This window comes from Cygnus atratus, chromosome 1 (assembly GCF_013377495.2).
Source record: "Cygnus atratus isolate AKBS03 ecotype Queensland, Australia chromosome 1, CAtr_DNAZoo_HiC_assembly, whole genome shotgun sequence".
Classification (NCBI taxonomy): domain Eukaryota; kingdom Metazoa; phylum Chordata; class Aves; order Anseriformes; family Anatidae; genus Cygnus; species Cygnus atratus.
The window spans coordinates 68,514,118-68,534,705 of NC_066362.1; the positions used below are offsets into that span (position 1 = coordinate 68,514,118).

General features: G+C 37.0%; 1 protein-coding gene across 1 annotated transcript in view; it reads left to right on the forward strand.

The window, feature by feature from the left end:
* PIK3C2G (phosphatidylinositol-4-phosphate 3-kinase catalytic subunit type 2 gamma) overlaps nucleotides 1-20,588 on the forward strand; it is a 211,816-nt gene that overhangs the window by 106,261 nt on the left and 84,967 nt on the right. Inside the window, 1 exon segment of the mRNA XM_035550834.1 lies at nucleotides 18,858-19,038. Coding sequence (XP_035406727.1) covers nucleotides 18,858-19,038 — 181 coding nt within the window.

The following is a 20,588-nucleotide window of genomic DNA, read 5'->3' on the forward strand; positions in this document are numbered from 1 at the left end:
TACATTTAAAAATATTGAAGCTGACAAATCTAGTTTTTCAGCTGAACTGAAAAACTCCCTATTAGGTTAGAGTCATATCTATCATAACCCCTCCAACAGTGTAACTGAACATGAAATATAGGTGTTGTCTGTTGGAATATCCTCTGTGGAAAGGAGTAAATGTGTTGTTTTAATGGTCTGTTATGTGTCTCATGCTTGGATGTGATGGACTTAAAATGACCAGTTTTGGGGATGGAACGGTGCTGAAAGCTCCCATTCTCCAGCTGTTCTGGCACAGGAGAAAGACATCCTCTTTGCACAGGCCATAGGGGTGCTTCTGACCGAGGAAGTGGAGCTGGTGTTGCTGAGGCAGGGATTCAGAGCAGGGTTCTGTGCAGCTGTCAAGCTAAGCTTTAATCTGCTCCTTTCATTTTTCTTCCATAAAAAATGTTTTAGTGTTGCTTCCTTCAAAAACAAAACAGCCAAAATCTATCCTGGCGGATACCGCACATAATCTCTGCATGTCCCAGAGGAACATTTGGGAAGTAAATCAGAGTAGTAATAAATCAGGAAAGCTTTTGACAAAACATTCATTTAGTTCTGTCACTTCAAATGGATAATTTGCAGCCATGAATTTTATTGATGTGGATGATTTGTTTTGTGGTTTTATACTGTGAAAGGCTGCTGGAAGGAGATGACAACGTAATCTGTGAAGCTATGTCTTTCCATCAAAAATTTCTGCAGGTATTCATTGAGCTAGGCCAGTATATGAAATGGGACCAATTTAATAATCTGAAACATAAAACTCATAAATAATGATAGTAGCTGCAATGTAAACATGATGCAAAATTCCTAAATCGGACCGTAATGACTGTTCAGAGTGAAATCTTCAGTTGGAAAACAAGCAGCATGGAGAATCTACTGTGATTCTCAGCTGAGCATCTGCTGTTGTGGTGAAATGTTGCATTCTTCAGCTGAGGGCAGCCCTGCAGTTGAGAGTGGTCCTCTAGCAGGCTGCTTCTCTGCTACAGAGTTGTGGTGATACCAACCATATTCTGATTGCTGAAAATTATTTCATTATGATCTTCTTTGTATAAATTTTCTATAAATGGCAATTATTGTTTGCAAAATGAATCTGCAAATGTTTCAAAGATGCATCATATTATGTAAAAAAAATAAAAAATAAAAAAAAATAAAATGAAAAATAAATAATTAACCATTGCTCTGTTATATATAGAAAGGTCTTTTACTCTTTCCAGCTAAGCAAGCTTTTCTGTTTTAACTATAGCTGTTTGAATCAGTTTTTGACAAAATTTGTCTTGAGCTACCCTAGAGAATTGTTTTCAATCCATTTTGCTTTGACTGTGTTTCACAAAGTTCTTACTGCATGACTTGTATAAATGCAGTGCAGGCTCTGAGTTTCTTGAATTGATATGTTGGGAGTACTCATTTATGGTTATCATGCCTTAGTCAGAGACAGGTCAAAGATCGAAATTTTAGTCTGACAAGATTGAGTTTAGTAAATCGTTCCTATTTCTGAATTATTTTTTTTTTGTGACATCTTTAGGGAAATGTATGAATAAACAGAGAGGTTTGAATTGGATACAGGACATTTAGTGTAATGAATCATTGGTCATTTTAACATCACTGTCAGCTGCAGGCTTCTGTGGTTAATATTTCTGGGTTTAATCATTCTTCATCAGAATGAAAGCTAGGCCTTGGACCTGTGTCTAAATGACTGAAACATTTAAAAAGAAGAATCATGAACAAGACTTTTGTGAATATATGCCATCAATACATAATCTGACAGAAAATTACTTTGTGACTCATGGGAATTGTTCTGAGAAAAGTCCCAAACGTAAAACCAAATATAATTATTAACAGGTTGTAAAATAAAAACTTCAAAGACTATAATAAAAGGTGGTATTTCTACAGAAGAGGCGGGTAAGGTTTGATAAAAGTTCCTGCAACGTCAACAGTGCAAAATTATTATAATTCAGTATTTTAGGTATTTGCAGATAGTTAGTATTCCGGGATTAAATTCAAAAAAAAATTCCTTCTGTTTGAAAATATTTCCTTAAGCATTAATTGTTTTCTGAATGTTCACCCATACTAAATGTTATGTTACTCTGTAATCGTAAGTTGTCATTTGGCAGGGGACCAAATTAAAAATAAACTGAGAGAGGAAAGAAAGAACTGTCTGATGAGTTGCCTTTGCACTTTATTTTTTTTTCTCAAACAATACTACTAATATGCTGTAATAACCTCCTTTTAAGCAAAAGAATTGCAAAGCACCATGTCTCACATATCTTATTCAGTGTTTTCTTGGCAAAGAGCCTACTTGGTTAAAACTGATATTTATTGCAGACTTGAATTAAATAACAGAAAGTGATTAGTGACCTCTAAAAGAATGAAGATTCCTCTCAAATCTAAATCCTGTAAAACTCTAGTCAGTTGTTCAGACAACTATCAGAAATCTCAGTCAAAAGGAAGACAGCTGGATTGTTTTTTAGCTTTCACTGTGGTGTCTGTCAAATACACAGAATACTATTTTTGAAGTTCATTATATTATTTCATTGTTTCAGAAATAAAATCAGGCTACAAGAATTGCCTTTTGTCTTTGAAAAGCCATTATTCTTATATAAATATATTCAGAGATTTATTATCGTAATATTATAACAATAGTGGTATTTTTACTGAAATAACTCTTATATGATTTATGGCTGAAGGATTAATGTAGAATTAGTACGGAATTTTTCACTGAAATCTTTTTGAGGAAATGTTCACCAAAATCAAGGCTTTTCACAGAAATATTCAACTTAGATACAAACATACAGATGTGCAAATGATACAAACATTTCTGAAGTGCAGGATGAAGCTGAGAAAACAGTCTTGATTCTTATGCTATTCACTGGAGATTTGAAAGTAGAGAATTATGGCTGAGGTAACCCTGTGAGTGTCACATTGAGTAATTATGACTGGTATATATATATATATATATTTTTTTTTTTTCCCATTTATTGTTTAAAAGAATACCGTCCCAAAGCAGTCAGCATGGTTTTTTTTCAGCTCAGCCTAGGGGAGGTTCAAGACATATTTTAAGACAGTCCCTAATTCAAAGGTTGTTATAAAAAGTACACCTCCTTCTTTTGGTGTTGTCTGAATTGCTCATTACTAAACCATTAAGTGACTGTTTCACTTCTTTGCTTCAAAGCAGGCTTGTTTTTAAACACAATAATCTATGAAATACCATTTGTATCCCTGCTGTGTAGTATGTCACCTGAGTGCTGTTCCCTGATGGCAATTTTTTGAGTGAAAACCCGATTGCTTATGTAAAAAATAAAAAATAAAATAAAATGATGTGGAGGGTGGGGTTTAAGATAGGTTATGGTATTTCTGGCATTATGTATACGGGAAATTGTTTGATTGGAAATTTGATCAAAGCTTCTGTGATGGTGTAGCTATAGGTTTTCATCCGACTATCTTTCAAAGAGCTGAAAAAAATTATCCACACTGAAAATTTTGAAAGGTGAATATGAACTTGTTTTTCTTTGTACAGAATTTCTACTTAGTTCAGGATTTCACTAGACAGAAGCAAAATAACATGTTGGCTGTTGGTTTCATAGGAAAAAAAATTGAATTTCTGAGGTGTGGCCGAGCCATGCAAGCAGAGTTCAATGGAGCATTTGTAGATCTTGAGTGGTGCAGATTCTGTTGTGGGAAAAAACAGACATGGAAGTAAAGCCAACACCATTAGTTAGTATTATTAACATTATTAATAATGTGAAAAACCACAGAGGTGACCAATTTTAAGATGCTTTAGGAGATGGCTTTAGAGATTTCCTAGCCCAAACTAGAAAAAAAAGATTTCTGCTGAAAGTTCTTGCTTCCCTTATAAGGATCTACATATACGTTAGTGAACGAGCAAATCAACAAACCGTCTTGTTAGTAAAACTAAGAATAGTAAAGTCCTCCACATTAAAAAGAGAACAAGCTCTGAAATAGGTATTATAATGTTATAGTAACAAAAACTTAATGGTCACCTGAATAAAGCAGCAACGGCACATTCACAAGTGGATGATCTTTTCAAATCAGCACCATCCCTCTCTCACAAACAGAAATTTCCTTTCTCATCTCATCCAATAAATGTCTTGGAGAGTTCAAATCCTTAGAGATAAAAAGTGATTCTAAGTATTTCAGTACAAACAAAGGAGCCCTCAACATCTCTCTCAATAAAATCCTGTTTTTATGGTTCTTATTCTTCATTTTTCTAGTTTGTGTAACTGGACTTATATCCAAGTAGATTAAAAAAAAAAATGCTTTACATAAATGCTCAGATTTTCATGTTCAAATTCCCCAGCAGTTGTTCACAGTCTGTCATCCAGTGAAATTAAAATAACAGTTCCCCCAAGGCCACCTCCTGCTCCAGTGCTTTCTCACATGTATGCAGTGGTTGTTGCTATATTTACAGCTATACATACACTGGTGCACACGCTTTCATGCATGCAGTCTTTATCACCTATCTATGTTGTTTCGTATCTGGAAACAGAATACTTTCTTCGAGATTCATTTGCAAGTGAGTAGAGGATGTTATGTGAAAAGCAACATGCTTCTGACAGTTGATAGGGTTGAAACTGGGAATTCCCTCCACCCTGATGTGCAAACGTTTCTGTCTCTCCTGCTTCAAGATCCCAGTTCTTTTCCAAGGCTCAGAAGTCAGAGAAGTCCTTACTAGCTTGAGATGTAAGGGAGTTGCCACAATGTTCCTGGTAGAACTAGGTTTGAAATGAAGCAAAAGAGGGTTTAGGCAGGATATGGATAAAGAGACTTTTTGATGGTTGTTGAGGGAACCAAGAAGGATAGCAAAGGAAGCAAAGTAGCTTTCCAGGAGCAAGGATGCAGAAAAGCAATAAAGGAGAGCAGAGATAAAGTAGTATAGTAAGTAATATTGTTCTGCTTTGTCCTCTAAGAAATGAGTTAATTTCTCCCAGCTGTGATATTTAGATTCAGGTGAAGACCTCAGAAAACTGGGAGGTCTAGAACCATTTCCACAAAAAAATGTATTACTCACAAATATAACTTGTGGGGTTACTGTCCCGTCTGCAATTGTAGTGCAATTTTGATTTGATTGCCTATATTGCTACATGTTCCTCTGGAGACCACAGACATGTAACCACACTATGCTTCTATCTCAGTCTAAGTTATTGATTCTAGAAAGCAGACATCAAATTTCAAAGGAGCCACTAGAGACTTGTATTTAATCATTTCACACAAATCCTGACTCTGACTAAACTGTCCTCCTTTGCCTTTTTTAAGAATATGGAGGACTGTAGAGCAAATGGTGTTATGTATGCAGCCATTCATTCAAACAGAGGTGATTTAATTTTTATTTTTTTACATTGTAACCTTGCAAAAGAATGTTTTCAAGGCTGTGTCATAGGCAAAATCCCAGTCTCTTCTATTTCGTACCCAAGGGTAATTCTGGCTGATGTTTAGACCTTGTAAAGAATAATATGGAGTCTTTTTTCATACCCTAAAATTAATTTGTATCACAGAAATTTTAAAATATTTGCTGTTCCTAAGACACTTGTGCCCCAGCTAGAAATGCTTACAAAAAATTGCTTTTGAGTTGAAATGTAGTTGATGGGGCTGAAGACAGACTAGACCAGAGTGACATTCACAATTTAGAAATGCAGATCTTTGCCTGTTTATTCATGTTCCTATTTCCAAAAATTTATGATGGTCACCAGAATTTTAAGACTTTGTAGGATGGACCATGGAGTCCTTGAAGTCCTGCCTATCATTAGGTTGTATCCTTTGAAACCACCCCCATGTCCTGAGGGCTCAAAATTATACCATCAATTTGCAGCTCTGTTCATTCCTCTCTCTCAGGAATTCTTTCAGCATACTGCTGAGGTCAAGCACTCTGAACAAACTGATCCAGTATCAGAGCTATCTTTGCTATGAACATGGGATCAGACCACAAAAGCTCCTGACATTCCTCTCAATATCAGTTGTTACATGATTCTTTAAGTTGTAAATGTATTCCGTAACTGTCTTTGCTCGTTTACTGATTTTGGTTTCCATGTTCCTTTGATTCTTGATCCATTAGGGTGGTCCTTAGCACCCTTTCTGCGGGACTTTTTTTTCCTTCCATTTTAAGGATAGTTGTATGGAGCCTTTCATTGGTATCTTTCTGTGTTGTTCCATGCACGCCATGCTATGGCTGGAAGATAGTATGATGGTGAAAACCATAGGATAGGAACCCAGACAGAGAAGAATGGTCAAATGATGTGTTTAGTCCCAAGGAATTCTACCTGCTGTAAGTGATGACTATGATGGGGCCCTATAAATACTCCATCAAAGAAGTGTTAATAGTGTCTTCCACCCAGAAGTTTGATGAAGGATGCTTCTACCTCTTGTCAGTTCCTTGATATATAACCACTGACATTTGTTTGTAGGCATTGAGGGATTTTACCTTTTACATAGAATAAAAGCAAATGGCAATGCAGGGATGTGCACTTTGTTAGCATCTGAAGAAACTGAGCCTGAAGGCAAGCTGAACAAACCCAAAATTATTTAGTAAAAACATAAATAACTAATAAGTTCAATACTGCTTAAATTAAGAGTAGTTTCTTATATTTTTATTAATTTGTTCAATTAGAAACTTTACAAATATATAATGGCAAATATATAAAGAAATTTCTTGACTGTTTCATTCTGCTCACATCACTTGCTTTTTGGTATAAAAGTTTTGCAAGCAGATAGAAAACATAAAATTTCATGATGATATTGTTTGAAAAATAGCTGTATAAAAAGCTATAAGCTATAAATGACAGCAAATGATCTTTGGAAAAAGAAACTAATAGTTTTCAATTAGTGTTAAATGAGAAATTATGTTATGTCAGCTGATATTAAATGGATATAAATGTCTGGATTAGTACAGAATTATCTGATGTGTGGAAAAAACATGGAATTTACTGAAGTGATATTAATCAGGCTTATTAACTTTAGTGTGGCAGCTGCCATCTTGGCTAATGCAGAAGGGGTTGAAAAGGGATCTACAGAGCCAAGTCCATGGGCATGGATTAACTTAAAGAACAGTCTCTCGTCATAAAGACTGTAGCACATTGTAATGTTATACTTACAGAAGATCTTGTTTGTATACCACCAAGAAAAGTGGGATTCTATCCTGCAAATAGGAATTAGTTTGTAACAATTATACTGTGGGCACTGGGCACAGAAGAGGTCAGACAGCGAGCACAATTTCAACACAGCTTAGGGCTTGACTTAACAATAGCTGATAAAACTCTGCTTACCTTACTCAACTTATTTCTACTTTGACCTGTAGCATTTCCTGTGCTGAGTCTAAGCTGTCTTTGTAACTGGTATTAGAAGTTAGCGTTTGTTCTTCTGCTTAACTTTCTTGATAATGTAATTCTCTTGTGTGTGACAATTTCTATCAGGAGAAGCATTTTTTATTAATTAAACTTTTCATTTTATCATAGGCACTGCCTAGCCATCTTCTAAGTGACTTGTATAATGCAGAGATAACATGCATGTGTTTTTGTTGATAGGGCAGTTTGTTAAAATAAATTTAAGCAGCTGTCATGACAAATATTCTTGCAATTGTCAGTGCTTTGTGTCGTGTGTCTCTCAGAAGTACATTGGTTGGTCATGGTATGAAAATGGAAAGACAGTTGAATAATAGCCCATTTTAATATCAATTTTAGCATCAATTTAAAGCTGACACAAGCAAAGTCTTCAGTTGTTGCTGTGCTTTATTGCCAGGAGTTTTTTAAACAGACACTTGCATGAGCTTTAAATAGTAATTTGCCTGGCTCTGCTAGAGTAGTCCATGACGGCCACCCCATGAGTATTGACACCACTTTGCTGGTATTGATAATATGATGCTTATCCATGTTAGTTTTTGCCACGCAGATTTTTGCTCACTCAGCAGAGAATGCATCTAAAGAGAAATGAGGTTGATTTTGGGGTATTTGACCAAATAAAAGGGAGTGAGCATGTGTCTGGTAAGGGAGGGGAGGAAAATTATATTTTCTGCCTCTCGGTCCACTATCCAGCTGCACCCTTACATGGACTGAGCTGGAGTACAGCAGTTTGATGCAAGAAAGATGCCTATAACAGAGCCAGTGAGTTTCAAAGTCCCAATAGCATTTTGTGTCAGATGGTTGATCTATATTTATTCTGGCAATGCAGTAGCTGCCCCTGGAGAACATGCTTCGCTCTTTACCTGACTCAGGACATATGGAAATATGACACCTGCTTACTGCAATAATACTTCCAGAAATGTGATTGTGAATCTTGGAACTAGAACTAAACTTTTCATCACAGCAACTAAATCTTAGTTCCGCTTTTCTCGTGAGTGAAAAAAAAAAATAAAAAAAATGACCAGGGCTGCTATTTTCTGCTCTATGATTGAAAAATGCTGGCTATATGAGTACCACACAGACAGGGGGTGGCAATGTTATTAAACAGTCCTATTTGCCATAGAATTTGCCTCTATGGCATAAGAGCAGCTTGCAAACAAACAGCATCCTGTGAGAAGGTAAATAATCGTTTTCTCTTTTGAAAAGGAAAAACAAAAGCAGAGAAAAATAAGAGAATTTTGCCAAGGTCACAAAACAAATAAAATCAGGAATTCAAGACAGATTTGCATTCTTATATCTGTTTTACATTTTTCTGATATTAAAAATCTGTGAATTTTAACCCTGAGATTGTATGATGTGCTGTCTTATACAGAAGACAGAAATAATGCTGTCTTAGTTAGGAGTTTATTAAAAGGGAATTTAGCTTATTCAAACGGTTATTCAGGTCTGGTCCCCCAGTTGAACATGTCTCAATAGAGCTAAAATGGACCTGTAAACCTAGATGAAACTTAACATCTACTACCCAACAATGAAAGGACATCAGGCTTTCTGTAATGAGAGATGAATTTCAGCAAGCATCGAACTAAGCCAACCTAATTCCATGTAGGTCTATGCCTCACTTTCCTACTGTGCTTGCCCTCCAGTTCTTCTATTTTTCCTGGCAACCAGGCCAGCTGTCGACTAGAAAAATATCCCTGGGCCAATTAAAAAAAAATAAATTTTTTTGCTAATATTTTACAGCAAGCTTTCTCTGGTATATCTGCTTAACTTCAAATTCCCACTTCTTGTTTTACAGAGCCAATATTTGGGGGTAATAAAGCGGTGAAATGGAAGGAAGATCAGAGCCAGATCAGTATTTAAAAAAAGAAATCCAAAGGCATTTCCTTGTCTGCTCTGCTCTTCTTTCCTACCCTTGCAAAAGAAACTTGTTATATATGGGGGGAGGGAAAAATGAGTAGAGACTAAGGAAAGAGGAAGACAAGGAAGACCAAATGATTTGAGAAGAGCTGGTCCTTGTGGTCTCCTTTGCCTTAATTAAATGAAACATGGTATGTATCACCTTGTTCGAGGAAGACTGCGAAGTCCTTATGCATAGGGAGAACTGCAGTCTGAAGAGATTCCTCCCTTAGAGGAGTCATAATCATGAAAGGATGAACAAGTATTATTGAGACTCTAGAGACTCGCCCATAGAAAAGTCTGATTCTGTCTTCTATTCCCTGCTAACAAATGAGTTTTTCTTGTTATTTTTGAAGTGTAAAGGACCATACGTCTTCATGATGCCATTTAATTTGAGGTATGGAGGTTCCCTCAGAGTAATTCTTTTGACAAAGTCACACACACACATACACAGAGGTATCAAGTTGCTGTGATCTGATGATCTGATCCACACATCCTTTGTTGTTGTGCAGCATTAGTCCGACTACTAAAGTTGTACTTTTCAGTAGACTTCTCTAATGAGATGCTGCATGGTGAATTGCCAGAAGTAGAAGACTTGACATCTTACAGAAAGCACACTACATGTGATATGAGAGGAATACTTACAACAAATTTCTGCAATCTTGTTATTACATTAAGGTGCCATCATTACTGAAACACATACAGCAACACCTGCTGAAGGCTCATTATTCCTTCCTATTGCTGTGTAAGCTATGATCTGAAAATATACCCTTTGTTAGATACCAGGAAAAGAAGTAAGCAGGGCCACCAGCTACAGTGGAGGTGTCTAGATGACAACAAAGATCCCAGAGAGACTGACAAGACAGGAAATAATATGGAGTCAGGGTCCTAGTTCTTCTTGCACCTGCATTACCTGTGCTTAAAAGACAATGGATCTACAGACAGGTTCTTCCAGAGAAGTAGAAGTGATGCTGCCTTATGTAAACTCCTAAGGTACTTGTATCAAACCTCATCCATCCTTTTTCTGCTGTTGGCATCTGAGTATAATGTCTGTAAAAATCTGAGAAAGACTCTACTTGCAGGGTAACAACTTTGACTGTAGACATTGTTAAAGCAAATTCTTGTGAGTGCAGAGTGAATAGGAAATTAAGAGCCGATCTCATTCTGCCCTGCAGAATAAATTTTTTGGAATAACAAATTTTTGTAAAATTATGCCACTCTCCTCCTATCCACCCTGTCTCTCCCCCTCCCACACCCACCAAAAGTACCTCCTTCTCCATGCACAAGGTGTGTCATAAGAACAGTAATTTGAAAGCTCTAGGATTATAAAGTACAGATCTGGCTCAGAATGTATGAATATAATCTGGTACTGCTCCTTATGTAAGCAGCCAAAGGCCATAATGACCTTGTAGAAAGACAATTTTAGTTTCGTCCCTGAAGCTACTTCTGTATTGGTATGTATTAAAAAAAAAAAAAAAAAAAAAAGTGCTTACAGCATTTTAAAGGGAAGTTAACCAAAATGTTTCAGTGTAGCTCATGTTTAATGCTGCAGTTTGCAGTAAATCTGGATTGCCCACTGCATGTAGAGCCATACAGAATTATTTCTGTGTCATACATTTTATTTTATAGTGTTATAAGTTTTTTGTTGTTGTTCCAGCTGTGAAGCTAACAGGAAGCTACAGAAGCTATCCAAAGCCATTTTGGTAGACATGAACTACCCAAATGATAGGAACATGAAGAAAAACATTTGTCATATTCTCCTCTGTGTATTGCTGTAATAACTGTGGCCTAAATTCAGATGCAGTACAATGCTTTGCAACTCCTTCTGTGATTCCATTGAATCTGGATTAATTTTGCATTTTATTTATACGGTTTGAAGGTAGAGTAGCCTAGTCACTGTCCTATATCCAGTTAATTTCTGGCATATTTGGACATCATTCCATTAAAGCCATTAGGTCTGCTTATTTTAGTGGTGATTATCCCATCTAATCCCACTCGTTGCAAGCTTCCAATGCAGTTACCCACTGGGAAGAATACAATTTCTGTAATGCCTGGAATGAATGGCTTGTTTCTCTGCTGCAAATTTACTCCAAGCTATTACAACAATACATGATTTGTAGCTCCCAGGCTGCTGATTCTGGTGTAAGATACTGCATGACAAACTGACAATAATGTCACATTTGTTCAGAGGAAAAAATCTGCAAATTTGAAACATGCGCAGACAAGGACGTACCTAGTCATATGTAGAGGGCGCTGGCAAAGATGGAACCAGACTTCTCAAATTTAGTGCCAGACTTGAATGCTGTATTTCGCATTAAATGGAAAATAATATGTCCCATTTCTAATCTTCATGCAGATATTAGATGTATTTTTTTATTTTTATTTTTTATTCCAAACATACTTTCTGGAAGGTAAGGCTAATCATTCTCTTTGATTCTCATTATTGTGATAGTAGTACTCTTTCTGTTAAAAGTTGAAAGCAGTTAGACCTATAGTTTCAAGCCTGAGCTTTAAAAAAGTCATTTTCAGTGTTAATGACCCTTCAGGGCAAAGGCATTCTCATTCCTGGTGTTTTGGATTGACACTTTGTATACAGATGTGGGAAACAGCCACTCATTCCGTTACACTGGTGTTCTGCTGGAGGTATTTGTGTTGGTGATAATGGCTTACTAAAATATAGTGGTTTTGGTGCTTGCAGGCCCCACTCAAAGCAGAGGAGCAGACTAGAAACAAAACGAAACAAACAAAAAAAAACTTTAATACAAATTCTCTTTTTCTCTTTTTAATAACCTGGATCAGAAAGACACAAACTGTTGCCACCTCTTTTTTTCTAGATATTTCTTGTAGCACGTATATTGACATTAACTTATCCATTCAACCAATTGCAGAAGACATGTTCTAAGGGTAATCATTTCTGGCTTAGACAGTGGTAGCATCTACTGTCTGGTAGTGATAAGTGGTACCTGCGCACCATTATACTCTCCTATTAATTCTTTCTATGGTTAATTTTGAAGGTAAATGCTCTTTCTCCTTCAAACACAACCAATTTTATCTGGAGTTTATTTTCCCAGTAAAGAAGCGTGTGCAACTAATTATATTATGTATCAACTAAAACATTGTTCTGCTATGCAACCTTAGCAGGATTTGGCAACCTACTCACATAGCATAGCGTTTGTTTTTACTGATCTGCTAATTTTTTGTGAGTCAGCAGGACATGCATTCCACAGTTAAGGCAATAGGGGAAAAGCAAGAGTAGGGAAATATGCTCGATTGAATTTACCGGATCAAGTGATTTGTCTAGATGCAAATTCTGTTCGTTTTTCATAAAGATCTTCGAGAGAAGATTAGCAGATAAAGGCAGCTAGTCCCTTGGCTCCCATAGAAACATTTCTCAAGTGTAAGGAGCATATCTTATAATGTCTGCCACTTTTTTGTTATTGTTGTTTAAGGGAGACTGACATGTTAGACATCTGTTCATTTTTATATTATAAAAAATGAATTGGAAAGACAAAACCAAATGTGTCTTACGGCTTTTTGAAACAAAATTTCACTTTAAGAAGAAATACTTTCCATTGAAGGGTAATGCTTTAAAAAATGAGTCCACAAAAGCAGTTTTGTAATGTGAGAAGCAGCCAGTGAGACTGACTTGTAGGTTGCTTGTGTGAGAGGTGTGAAGAGCCATAATAGGACTGGTGCTACAAGCCTCTAAACAGATGCTGCTCTTCCATCCTGGAAGATTTACTTGGTTAGAAAGATTCAGATAAAATAGCGCTCCATGCTTCACTCAGTCTCTTGAAAAAAATGTAATCTTTCATCTTTCTGGAATAAAAACAAAGGAGAAAGGAAGGATCAGCAGAGGAGCTAGTGTTCTTCCAGCTCTCTCGTAAACTCCCCCTTTCTTCTGGCTTTGTACTTGTTCAAAGGGGAGAGTGAATGGGTTTTCAATCTTGATCCTTCCAGTCAAGTGAATGACCTCTCGTGTTTCTGTAAAGCTATGGAAAATGTGTGGTTCCACAGTCATTTGGGAGAACTGCTATCACCCTTCCATCCTGGTTTTACATTAAATCTTCTGCCTTCTTGACTTTGCTCTCCAGCCTTCCTTGCATAAATTGCATTGTTCTCAATATGCTAGGCATTTTTGCTTCTCAGTTGTTTCTTTTTTACATTTGTGGCTTTGCTGATTTACATGCCACAATAGGTATACACGGAATGGTGCTGTTGTTTTCTGTTTTTTCTTTTCTGACTTGTAGTATCTAAATCAAAACTTCTTAAAATGCAAGGTTAGTTTGAAAAGACAGGTATTATTCTGTATCTATTTTTAAAGGAAGTCGATGGAGGTAGCCTGTACATTTCTCTTGTATAACAAAGGACCATGAGAACATATCCACCTTAAGGTTTTCCAGCAAGGTAAATGAAATCAAATTTTGTTGTCCAGTGAAGGAGTGCTCATCTCACAGATGTTGTGAACGCAGCTGGGAACAGAGATTACACTGCAATGTTCTTTTCTGTTCTCTGAAGCAATAGCTGCCATCCTACAGACAAGTTCCTCAAAGCATCAGCAAGTTCAATCATCTGTCCTAGGCACTGGCAAAGTCATCAGAAAAGACACAGTCATATTTGCCAGCTTGGCATTCTGCTGCCTTAGTTTGGCTGTTTCTGAAGAAGTTATGCCTGAGAGGACCAGCTAGCAAGTGACAAAGATGAATTCAGCACACTTAGCTGTATACTGCAGAGGAGTAGGGGAGCTGTGGGAGTAGGGGGTTGGAGGATGATGGGTACTTGTTAAAGGTATTTGGAATTATTTGGAATTCACAGTATCTGTGTAGTATTCGCTATGTTGATATCTCTATCAAAGGAACTATTACTGTTATCACTAGTAGGGAAGTAAAAAACTTGTGCAATGTAACCTTGGGGAGATAAATGAGAAAACTAAGAAAGGATCTTGTTTGCAACCGGGTAATTAATAGCAGTAATTGTCTAGTCATCCTTATGGCTCATCGCTGGCTTGATGGAGGTACTAAACTTCAACTGCACATTTTCCTTGTTTCTCTCATCCTTGTGTCTGTGAGTAACTTGCAGTGGGATTTAAGCTCAGCCCCTCTGGTAAACTACCCTTGTTATGTACTCTCCTGTTTAAAAGCACAAACAGTAAAATGTGCTCAAGGATATGAAAATTAAATCCTTCAAATGCTGCAGGTGTGGTCCATTCCTCTATGTCACTACAAAGCAGTAAGGAGAATTTAGGAGTATTGCAAGATGTCTAATGAAAATGATGTTGGATGGCAAACCTTAGACATGGAAGTTGTGCATCTGTAGAGAAAGTTTGTGTGCTAGTCTTTGATTCAAAAGGCTGCAGAGAAACATTTTAAAATAACTATTGCTATAATGAGCAAAGTCCTGTACTAATGTTCTCTCCCTCTGTGGGTTGTCCTGCCTCCTGTCAAGTGAAACAGAAAACAAGTATAAACTATACTTCCACAATAAAGCATATTGCCTTCCTTGGTCAAGTTTACCACAAGTTGGCCAATGACAATAAGGGCCTCAGCACTGCCCCTGAAGCCCTAAAGAACTTCATTTTCATGGCGTCTCTCTGAATTCAAAACACCTTGAGCAAAGCCTGAGCAGTGACTGAGCAGAAAATCTCTCCAGCACTCCTGATTTTCTCTTCCTGGAAAACACAAATACACAATTCTGCAGCTGCAGGTGCCAGAAAAGGGGGGGTTGAGCCACCTTTCAGGTGTGGAATGGGTGAATGCAGAGAGGAAGAGAAGCAGTTGGTTGCAGAAGAATGTTAGGGGCAACTCTCAGGGCACCCCACTGTCTGACTAGGACCCTCTGACTACCGCTAAGCGTGGGCAGTCTAGATGGCTTCAGTGCTAACTCTCAAGTCAGCATTATTCTGTTTCCAGACCCATTATGCAGTTTCCCAGAAAGTGGCCTCTGGACAATACATCTGAATTCCCCTGGCCTTGGTGAGAACAAGGGCACTTGTCTTGAGTCAGAACCCTGAAGAGTGAGGAAGTCTCTCTGTTGTTAGGAGCAAGATCCTATGTCTAGCATAAAAGCAGGATTTTATATTGAGTTCTGTATTGCAAAATGCTGTGAAAGGTGTCATAAAAAAAAAAAAAAAAAAAAAAAAAGCTTTACCTTTTTCCTTATTGGCAGCCTTGAGTTTTAAATCATTCCGATGTAGTCTTCCTCTGTCACAGCTAGGTGTCGAGTCCTAACTAGAAAATTTCATTAGTGTCTTGAGTATTTCTCCATCCTGTGACCTCAGAAGTTGCAGACTTCCCTATCTGTGCTGAGCTTTTGCAATGGCAGGGTGTAGACGTGTGGGCCAGAAAACTGGGGCGGCAGAATTACAACTGCATATTTGTTCAGTTGTTGAGTAAACATTTTAGCAAAGCCTATAATGAGTCATCACATTAAAAGCTGGCCTTCGTATCCTCCTTGGGACTTACTTTTATGAAATGGATATAAAAGTCAGACCCAGTTAATTCAAATCATTTTACAAATTGAGGTCTACCTGCTTTTAAAAGCATACCTACCCTAATGGGCAGGCAGAAGGGAGTTGCACTGCCTGTACTGTAGTCACTAGACATATTTTGAGTGCAGAGCACTGAGGCGAAGTCCCTCATGAGGTTGCTGGGGAAGCACGTGGACTGTCAAAAGCTGCCATGTGGGTTCAGCCTGCAGAGTGTGTGTCAGACTGCAGCTGGCAGGAAATGGATTTTAACAGTGAGATCACTATGACTGCTTCAACTTCCCCCATGGCCTGGGCTCAAGAAGCTCATCTGAGAGGATTCAGTCTCTGTCCTCATGTACACCTTATGCACAAGCTATCTGAATCTGGTTTATAATCTTTCCTCAGGTTGAAAAGACATTTATAAGTTATGTGTATGTACTAAAGTTCATCCAAGCTTATTTTATGTGAATGATTAGCTGTAAGAATAATAATTTAAAAAATGTATCTGCTAGGTTGATCCACCTTCTGTGAGGAGTAGCTCTGTTTAAAAGAGGAAAACATTTTGCTTTTGCTGTTTTGCTTCCTATATGTGAAATCCTTCCATTTTAGGGAAATAAAAGTCATTTTAGTGTTCTGTGTATCTGAGAGGATAAAAAGGATATCTCAAACATGAAAAGGTAGTGTCTCTGGATTCTATAAATATGTACTATGAAAAATGGACTAGGTGAATGAATGTGACTTAAATGTTCAGGAGCTGATTCAGTATGCAAGTGTATTGTGTACAGAGATTCTGCACTGGTGTAATCTGGCCAACTCAAAAGATAGATCATGGTGATATAGTCTTTTTTTAGGCACACCTGCATTTGTTTTTGTAGGGCAGAAATGAACAAATTCATTCTGCCTGTGCTCCAAAGGAAATGCAAGCTGTTTATCTAAACTGAGGCTAAGCTGGGCTCTGCTTCAGTAAACTAAAATTCCTGCCTGTTTGATAGTTTGGACTGAACCAGTAATGCTTTTCTTTACAAAATAAACACCAAGCATGCCTCTGACTTGCTGTTGAAAGGAACATAGTATGTTTTTAGTTTAAATCACCTTGTCTGCCTACAGCTGAGCTAAAAAGGCCACTACAGAGTGGGATTCAGTAGCCTAAATTTAGGCCATTTTATACAGCATAGGGTGTTTGAGACATCTGCATGGGTTTGGTACATATGAGATATTGCCTCCAGTGGACCCATGCCTTTCCAAGGCAGCAACTGGAGGACAAATGGGATTTTCTAGGGTATCTAAAATGGCACAAGGTATCTACATTTAAGCAAAAACCCAAAAGAATTCTGTGGAAACTTGGACTTAATGCTCTTGAAATCTGGAGGAATTAGTTTATCAACCACCATATATGATTGTGCTCTCAGCTATATTCAGTTCATGGAGGGTTCAGGGTATGAATACAGCTGTCTCTGTGCTGGGGTTTACCTTCAACCAGGCACTGCAAAGACAATTTTATTTTATTTTATTTTGTTTGGATGATCCAAAAAGTAATTATTTATTTTTACCAAACTACAGAAAGAAATGTCATTTAATCTCCCCCGGAGAGTGCTGTTGATAAACTTCTCATATCTCTTCACTTTCATGTGTAGGCTTTTCTGATAGAAACACCACACATACTTTTGAGATTTTCAGTACTTACCAAACCCTTAGACATTCACAGCTTCTGTGTAACAGGAAATGCTTTTCAGAGACCAGTAGGTGATAATATTCTGCACCGAGTTATATAGGAAAAGAGGACCTAGAAGGATCATTGCCTTATGAAAGGTAATAGGAATCCCTCATTACCAAAAGATGGATGAGCTGTGGTCGTCATATTTTAATGCCTTATAAATGATTTGTAGAAGTCACAGTATCATCATATTTTTTTTACCTTTAAATATCAGTGCTTGATATATCATGTGCTTACTTTTTGTTATGTGTCATAGTCACATGTGATGTGCTATAAAGTCAACTTCTCTAATTTCTGTCCTGTGAAAACTAGAATTATTTGTTAGGTTTGAGTAACCTCATCAGTTAAGAGAAACTGCATTAAAATTCAAGCATTTATGAGAAATTTAATGTTTGGATCCAATTAATTTCTTAAGATTGAAGCTGTAGGGAGGGATGTTCAGAAAAACAAACAAACAAACAAACAAACAACAACAACAAAAAATAGCAGTCCATCAGTCCTTTAGGGAAAGAAAATCCCAGGTAATGGGCAAGATGTTAGTGGCAATATGAAGTTGGTGATTCTATCTATGCTTACAGAAATAAATCAAAGGTGTACAAAAACTCTGGACTTCATCAAGGAAAAAATCACCAGTGATCAATTAAATTAACTACAAAAACCTAAACCTCACAGCTTTACTGGCCCAAATGAACTTATAATTAGAGAGTACTGCGTGGTAAACCTATGGAAAAATAAGTATGTTTTTGGTTTTACATCTGACTTCTATTTAGGGAATAATTCCAGTTCCAAAGCTTTGACAAACTTCAGTAAAACTCAAAGCTGAATTTTTACTCTAGACCAACACCTATCATTTAAAAAAAAAGGAATAAAGTGGGCTCATTTCACTCTTCTCAGAAGTATTGCCAATTTCAGAAATGTCTCCTCAACTTAAAATACTGAAAGCTTCTGGAACTGATGATACCACTGAAACTAAAATGGTCTTTAAATGCACCTCCTTGCTGAAAGATATGCTTGATTGTGTAAGTGTACTGGCAGAAGAAAAAAAATAGAGTTAGGAATATACACTTAAAACTGGACTTCAAAAACAAACAAAACAAACAAACAAAAACAATATTTTCACTTTGTAAAATTTCCTTGCAGAAAAAAAGGAGCAATATAAGCACTGCAGTATAGACAATAAGAAATGGCAGGTTCCTATTGATTCAAAACATTTGAAATCTCATTAGTTCTCAGATGGGATCTGAGTACTGCCAACAAATAAAGTTGTTGTTTTTTCATTCTCTGTTGCTAAGCTGCACAAAGTCACCAAATACAGATTAGTCTGGAGCGCATTTATTGCTCCTGCTAGAAGTAATATAAAATAAAAATCAGTTTTAGATACACAGATTTTTTTTTTCCCTCCTCCCTTCAGGCTGTTGAAGAATGCACAGAACGAAGTTCATTTCAAAATCTGGTATCGGAAACTACTGGCTGCTCTCCAATTCTCTGCTGGAAAAGCCCTGAACAATGAGTTTTCTAAGGAGGGGAAACTTATCAGAATTTTGGAAGACATCGCTGAAAAAGTAAAAGCTGCCAGTGACCCAAAAAGAAAGGTTTGTTAAAAAAAAAAAATATATATATATATATATATTTCCCCTTCCATCTAAGTTTCTCAAGGTAATTTTATTTTTTCCAAAATGGCACCTCTTGCCTATAATGCCCTTTATTTAGATCAACCTAAGATTTGACTAAAATTTTTAAAATTTTGTACTGCTCCGAAAACAAGGAAAATACATGTTTTTAATGGGCCTGCTCTTACCATTAATGCTGTAGAGATCAACAGTTCTTTTAAACCATTTAAATTCCTTCATCCATAGTTTCTTAGATTTGGAGGTGGTCAGAAACAATGACAACAAACCTGGGTAACTTTGAACTGAAAGGACTCACATTCAACATCTCATCCCAAAATATGTCTCCTGTAGAGGTGCAGTGTTTTTTGAAAACTTTGCTGAAAGTTGTCAGTGACACATTGAACATTCTTATTTCTTAAAGGTGACAACCAAAGTGGCCTGTGCTTAATATCTCAAATACACCAGAATTCTTGTCAGTAGAAGGCTTGTAGTCTTCTACAGTGAGTACAGCTTTCATATTGTGTAGGTACATTTCAAATTCAAATCTGTTAATTTTCTTAAACAGCTGTTGTTACATACCTGATGTGTAAAACACTTTCTTGCTGAGATCTTAGTGAGGCAATCCAGAAAGCCAGATAAAAATATGCCTGCCACTGCTAGTTATCATGAAAGTTATGAATTCTTTTTGCCTTGTTAAGGATTCAAAGATTTTCAAAGATTTTCAAAGGATTTTTCAGGATACTCTGTATTGCTACTTAAAGCAGAAAAGCAATCATGGAAGTAAAAAGAAAAAAATATCTATTTGCAAAGAGAAAAATCCATGTAAAGAAATATAAATAGTAGTGATGCATTATACATTACTGATGTATATTTCAAATGATAAAGATTAATATCAAGTCTGTAGTAGTTGCTGTGACACTTGCAGTTAACACATCTACTGTTATGTGAGGGAGATCACAGTGTTGAGGCAACAAATTGTAAAGTCCAGAAAGGCAAAAAAGACATGAGGTGCAGCAACACAGGTGGATACCCTAGTAAAGGTTTCTGAATCTGGACCTACATGACAGCATGAACTGGTAGAGTAACTAGGTAGTAAAAACATTAAGGTGGAAAAAAATTACAGTTTTTATTTTTAATAACTGTACCTCAGTGTAACCTTATTAGCTGTTACAAGATTACATGGATACTACTAGTTCCGTGTACTAGGAATTGGAATCAGAATTGGAATCAGAATCACAGAACAGCTCAGTTTGGAAGGGTCCTCAAAGATCATCTGGTTCCAACCCCCCTGTCATGGATAGGGATGCCACCCACTAGATCAGGTTGCCCAGGGCTCCAAGCCAACCTTGAACACCTCCAGGGATGGGGCATCCACAGTTTCTCTGGGCAACCTGCTCCAGTGCCTCACCACCATCTGAGTGAAGCATTTTCTCTTAACGTCTAATCTAAATCTCCCATCTTTTAGTTTAAAACCATTCCCCCTTGTGATATCACTATCTGCTTGTGTAAGTTTTAATTAAAATGTTATGTTA